This window comes from Pterocles gutturalis, unplaced genomic scaffold (assembly GCF_000699245.1).
Source record: "Pterocles gutturalis isolate BGI_N339 unplaced genomic scaffold, ASM69924v1 scaffold5382, whole genome shotgun sequence".
Lineage (NCBI taxonomy): Eukaryota > Metazoa > Chordata > Aves > Pterocliformes > Pteroclidae > Pterocles > Pterocles gutturalis.
The window spans coordinates 8165-15043 of NW_010112527.1; the positions used below are offsets into that span (position 1 = coordinate 8165).

The 6879-nt window shown below is 51.0% G+C and overlaps 1 protein-coding gene across 1 annotated transcript in view; it reads right to left on the reverse strand.

Annotated features, from left to right (window-relative positions):
- The window catches only part of LOC104462210 (rho GTPase-activating protein 32-like), a gene marked incomplete at its 5' end in the record, with an annotated part of 12966 nt that extends 6748 nt beyond the window's left edge, over window positions 1-6218 (reverse strand). The window contains one exon of the mRNA XM_010074071.1: window positions 6069-6218. Coding sequence (XP_010072373.1) covers window positions 6069-6218 — 150 coding nt within the window. The remainder of the gene's footprint in view (window positions 1-6068) is intronic.
- Between the last annotated feature and the right edge of the window lie 661 nt (window positions 6219-6879).

Here is a 6879-nt window from a genome sequence, read left to right on the forward strand (position 1 = left end):
GTTTCAAAATGCAAATTAATTTTCAACTCCCTGCTGGCCTCTGGGTCACCCAGGCATAAAGAATTTCTCATTTCACAGCTGCAGGCAGGCTACAAAAGAAGGGGAGACAGGAATTGTCTCTTTTTTAACTGCAAAAGCTTGTTCTCCCTTTCTGCAGCAGCATCCCCCAAACAAGCGATTCTCCGCGGGGACCCCCTGTACCGCTCCCTAACGCTCACCCCCCGCCCCAACGATCGCCGGTTCCACAATTCAGAGGGCAGGTGGTGAAGCAATAACGCTGCCTGTTGTGTTTGGAAATTTGCCCAAAATAGCTCAAAACTATTGGCCTTTGAAAGCATCAGCTTGTGTTGAGTTTGCACAGCAGAGGACGCATCTGCAGGAGGAGGAATATTCTCTGCTCGTCTGCAATCCGGGTCAATTACTGCGGTTGTGGCCGGGCTGCTGGGTCCATCTTTTACGTTACGGGGGGGTTACAGATCGGCAGAAAAACAGAGCCCCTTGCAATGACCGTGGCCGATTTCACCATTCTGAGCACACACCACCTGCCTTCTCCCTGCACCACCTCGACACCCAAGAAGTCACTGCTAAACGCATCCACTGATGTGGCTGCCAGCACTCGAGTCACAACAATTCCCGGCATACCCGGGGAACCACAGCCAGGGCTGCTACCGCCACGCAAATATTCACTGTTGGAACCGTGCTGGGCCCAGGTAAGAGCTCCAGCATCTATTTCTGATGGAAGCTCTGCAATCGCTGAAACGTCTCAAGCAAAAATCTTGGAGCAAAGCAATTCCCTCCCAAGGACACCCTGAGCAGGGGTTTCAGCGGGACCTTCAGAACACCCATCGGAAGTTCTTGGCTTTCAGGGGCCACCTTGTGTTTTACAGTTAAAAACTGTATTTGAAGAAAGGAAGGGAACAAGCAACAACCTTGTAAATATTTATCTATATATGTAAATATTTATCTATAACTTTCTACTTTTCAGCAAAGTTTGCTTTGCTTCTTGTTTGTCATGTTCGATTTCATTCTCTAGCAGTAAGAGAGAGTGGAAACTGCTTAAAGCTACCCCCTAAGAGTGAAAACATCAAGAAAAAACTAAAAGTAATAAATATGTAAGACTCAGCTGTCCTGAATCCAAACCAAGGCTTCCTTCGCAGATGGCAAAGATCCCAAGCCAGCCAGGCAGGCTTTCATTATAATGAAAATTATTAGCTAGTACAAGGGACCCCTCACATTAACGCTCGGAACCAGAGATTTGACACAGAGATCACCAAACGTGCTTGAGCTGAGGGGAACCAGATTCCGACAGCCCCCTGCCAAGCTGCTGCCCGAGAGCTCACCCCTGTTCAGGTACCAGCGTCCTCCCCGTACTCAGTCTGCGATAAATCCACACGGCAGGGAACTCCGTCACCCAGCTGCAGCCCGGGGATGGCCTGAAGGGAAGGCTGACGCCAGAGATCCCCAGGCGCTGTGAAGGAGCTCATCTGAAGAGCACACCAACCAGCACGAGAGAATAAAACCAGCCCTTGGAAATGCCCAGCATAGAGCAGGACCAAGATCTGCAAAGTCTCGGCTTTCATTTTATTTTTGCTTTAATCCCACACAACTTGGCCAAAATAATTGCTAATAAACCCGGGGAACTGGGAAGAACAGGACGGACAGCAAGAACCAGGGGCGTTAGTAAACTCTGTCTTTCGTAGGCATTTACCTGTTCAGCAAGAACAGCAGTACCTCTTTCTGATGATTACACACCGCTGGTGTTTCTAATAAATTGTAAAGGATGTACAGAACCTTCAGGATGGGAAACTCCTACATCAAAAATGAGTGCCACCTCTAAACCCACCTTTTCCAATTACGGAAGCTGATGATGTATCAATGCAGCAAGTGCTCAAAGAGGTACAAAAAAATCCCACTTGCTGTTAGTCTGCAAAATCCTCTGTTCACAGAGCCTGCCCAGCCTTCCCAGCCGCGGCCTCTCCGTGCAGCCGGGCACAAAGCTGCTGCCAGCCACCCTCCTGCAGGCTCCTACACTGCTCGTAAATTCCAAAACTGCGGAGAGCTCTGTTCCGCAATGTGCAGAGGCACAAACGAGGACAGGGTACAGATGCTGCAGTGCAGCATGTAAGCAGCTCCCACGCTAAACAAACAGCCTCTGCAAGCACAAGTCTTTCTAATTGGGGTCAAGCTACATTTAAGTTCTATTTGGTTTCCTTTGAGAGAAAAAAAAATAGGGGGGAAAAAAACCAAAAGTCTCTCTACCTACAAAGGGAACAAGGCCAATTTGCTGCATCCCACGGCCCCTCACCCCAAACCAGCACGGCGGGTGCCAACAGCTCCAAACCCACTGGGAACACCTCTGGGGGTGCTGGAGAAACAGCTTCTCCCCGCTGAGCTTGGTCTGCTGCCAAACGACGCTGCGCTGGCAGGGGAAGGATTCCAAACCCAGAAGGAGCCAACAAATGATTAATGCTAACATCAAACGGGGACGGGGCTCTGAGGGCAGGCTCCCGTGGGTGGCTGGAGAGCCGCTGTGCAAACCCACGCACTTGAAGGGAGCATCGCCTCAGCCTTTGCCGGGTTTAGACCCAACAGAAGTCAAAAATCCCTCACGACTGGTTTTAATCCTCCAGGTCCCAGCCCATGATTCAGTGCTGACGTGTGACAGGGAGGAGGAACAGAAAGGACAGACCGCTGTCACCTCTGCTGGAAGCAACACGTCTGTGTACAGCCCAGCCCAGGGACCAGGGGGACATGGGGCTCCTATTCCCATCTCCCACAGCAGCTTGGACCACAGATGACTCTGAAAAATAACCTTGAGATCTGCCCATGGCTGAGATCCTCATCTAAGGACAAGTACCCATCCCTACTGCTGTGATTGTCAACATTTGGTGAAACCTCACCCCCCCCCCCACCTGCCTCTGGGGTTACTGCTCCGATCCGCACACATCCATTAAAAAATGACAAAGGGCATCCTCATCACAAATGAAAAGGCAGCAACACCCAGAAACCACGCTCCCCTCAGGAGAAACTCCAGCAACCGACATGACACACGTCTGTCACACCAGCCCGAGAGGCACCTTTCAGGAGAGGGAGCCCTCCGCCTCGGCGCAAGACTGGTCTCAAGAGCTCAGGTAAACTCCGAGAAAAGCTTTGCTGGCTCAGAACCCAGCGCACGCTGAACGTAAAGGATGCGGGACGGTACCACCTGGGCTCTCGCCCCGTAACAGTCACGTTCCTGTACCACTGTCCCGCTATACATCCCGTGCCGATTTATTCTCCTTTGGAAAGAGGCGCAAGGGCTGCAGAACGAGAGCATCACCTGCTGAGCCACAGAAAGACAGACACTGCCGGAGGGAAAACATCTCCTCTGTTTGTAAAACAACCTTCTGGCTGTACAGACACATGAGAGCAACTAAAAAAATGTTAGAGCCATTTCAGTCTTTGCCCTTCCTTATCCCTTCTGTCCTCCCGCTCTGCTCCTCTCTCACATTTCCTATCAGAAAGACAAGCAAAGCTTCAGGAGTTCATGACTGCAGAATTGGGATTATTCATGATTCCTGAGAACTGAGGCTCTGCCAGCCCCCCAGGTCTGATAATTAATAACATCCTCACCAGAACTCCCGTTTCGTTTGATTCTGCATTTCTGAGAAGTGCATGAACGCCTCGCAATGCATTCCAAACACCGCGGACACTGTCGCGTTCTCCTTCAGTCCTGATAAATCTTTTGGGTATTGGACCCACCAAAACTAGAATTAACCTAAATGAATCTATGAATGGATTTGGCAATTTTTTTTTAATTTTTTTTTTTTTGGTGGTTGTAATCCCAAAGCATCACCAGCAGGTACCACGCACAGACTCAGCTCCAACACTCTGTGCTCCTATGAAAACCCCTTTTTATGTTCTGGAGATGAGCTGGAGGAGCAGGACCGCACCTTTGCTCCACCTAATGCAACCCGGGGTCCCCTGGGGTATCTCGGTCCCCTTTCAGCAGGTCAGCGCTGCAGCTGGCTCCAAGGCTGGGGAACATCAATGCCAGAGGACGAGGGAACCTTGAACTGCTCTGCACGCACGGAGCTCGATCCGCAGGAACCCAGAAACATCTCCACAAACCCAATCCCGGGAATTACATCACTTGGAATAGAGGTCAGAGCCGAATCACACAGAAAAAACCAACCCCGCTGTGTGAAGTGGAGACATGCCCCTGTTAGCAACGTTCAGCTGGGATCTGCTGCACGCCAGGAGTTCGGAGAGAGTCATGAAATCCAGGGTGAGAGCGACTGGAAACGTCTCAGCCGAAGAGCCCTCGTCAGCCGAGCTCAGGCACGGTCACGCAGCCACAGGCGATGGGAGGGGAGGGACCGGAGCGAGAGGCGAGCTCCCCAGGCTGCCAAACAGGAGCCTCGGGTGGAGCTCCAGCAGTTCCGTCCAGCTCAGGGTGCCTTTGATTGCTAAACAAAATGCACACCCTCAAAGCCAGGGGACAAAGCCAGCGCAGAGGGCAGGGAAACGCTTTCATTAGTGCTGACTTGTGCCTAGCGACAACGGGCAGGAGGAGGGCTGGGGATGCAGAGTTCTCCCGTTCCCACTAATGAGCTCCCACGCTGGCGTGTCTCCTGCCCTCCGAGACTGCTGCCATGGTATGAATATAAACCCTGCTCCAGAGCTGCCCGGCGAGGCGCATCACCTACTCCTGATGGAGTCCTTACACAGGTTACCGTCTGCTTCTGTCTCCAAACCATCAGTTTCTGGCTCTCGGATGCTTTCCAAGCCCCAGCAATACAGACCTCTGCTGGTTCCAACGAGCACGCCAGCGAGCCTTGCCCCAGTCCCGGTACCGTAACAACCACCTCGTGTTACTCACCAACTGGTAGTAAAACACTGCACACACGGTGCGGTTACCAACTGAATCAGCCGGAAAAAGTGCACAGAACAGCTCCCCACCCTTCGCCAGCCCTTTCCCAAAAGGCACTCATGAGATCAGAGGCCGAAGTACCTCTGAGAACACACTGAACAGAGAAACCCCTTTCCTACCCCACACACCGCTTCACTTCTCCTGCACGCAAAAGCTGGGAGACAGCAGGCTCTGGCATGAGGTCTACTGCAAAACTGACTGCGCTGGGCAAGGAGCGAAAATACAGAACAGATCAACACGCTGACATAGGCAGGCAGCGAGGCTCCAACACCCATCCCTGGTTTCCTGATGGCTTTAACTCCCAGGCAACCACCTGCAGCCCTGCAAAACCGACTGTGCTGGGCAAGGAGCGAAAATACAGATCAACACGCTGACATAGGCAGGCAGCGAGGCTCCAACACCCATCCCTGGTTTCCTGATGGCTTTAACTCCCAGGCAACCACCTGCAGCCCCTGGCTGCTCCGTGCGGCTTTTCTAAATAACCCCCAGCACGAGAATGACCTTGGCCAGTGAACCGTGAAGGAACTGGTGTCCTCTGTTTGCTACTGGGCAATGCAGGTACCCCCTGACTTCACAAAGATCTGGGAAATGGAAGCTCATCCCAGGAATAGCAGCAACAACGGTGTAATTTTTTCTTGGCGTGGCCAGCTCTCGGGATGCTAGCTCTGCTGCCTCCCTGGACTGCTGATGGGAAGGCACAAGAAGAGCTACAGAAAACTCACCGTAACAAACAGAAAAGTAAGCTCTGACAAACATGATATCCAGTTAATTCCCGTGCCTTTTGTGAACTCAAGGCAGATGAAGGATCTACACTGCAAACTGTGCTAGAATCATGCAAAGGTACTGAGTTAGAGAAACACATGGATTTAACGTACCGGTTAATTACTGACACTGACACATTAATCAAGTTTACTTCCCTAAAAAAAAAATATTTTTTTCAAAGACTTCAAGAGGTTGAGAACTTATCTTCAGCAGTTCCATCAGTGCTCCCACGTTGAACCACAACGATTGCTTCTTATTAGCATTAACCTCCAGTTATCTTTCAGACATCGACTTTTGTTACACATTTCTCTGCTAGTACCAACCAGCCCTTTGCCAGACACCATCACCCTGAAATAAGATTCCCAACAGAACCCAAGGATGGATCGCCTCTTACCGTCATGGCCGGAGTTGAGAAGATGCTCTCCCAGGTCACAGCCAAACACCCTTTCCTTCAGGATCCCCCGCTGCTTCAGCTTCTGCTTCGTTGGGCGCGACTTCATGAATGTACGAAGGAAGGTGATGAGCTTGCCGTGTTTCTTTGACACTGCAAAACAAAATGGAAAAAACCACTTTGGCTTAGATGCGACTCAGCTGGGCAAGGCCAAGCACAACACATCCTACAGAGCACGTACGAACTGCAGCAACACGAATATCAATTATTTACAGACACCGATTTTCCAAGGTCCGATACTAACCAGAGACTTGGCTTCTGTTCTAATTCCTGGCTAGTGCAGAAATACCAGGAGACAGCTGGAGTGGAAAGATTTAACACATTTCTCGGCAAAGCAGCTCCAGGTGGGAGGGTGCAAAGCTCTGTCATAGCGTATGGGATGGTGGGCGGCACCTGGGCGCTACTGTTTTCATCTCTGGAGAACCGAACCAGAACTAACAAACCCGGTAATCTCATGTACGTTGACAAACATGGATAGAATCCAGAAGCAGAAACAAGCGCTTTGCTACTGGCTCTCACTCCAGCAACCCTAGGTGCCTGCAGAACAAACAAATGACTAATAAGATCCGAACTCAGAGGATGTTTAGCTCTAGGGGCTGGAGCCTGCCCTTCCAGCACACCTGCAATGTAATGAACCTCGCTGCCGTCCATCCCTGGGCATTATGAGCTCCCTGCATCTTCTCCAGCCTTCCCAAGATAAAAGCATTACCGTCTTTATTTATTTAATACAAAACCAAGGTAGCTGATTTGAAGA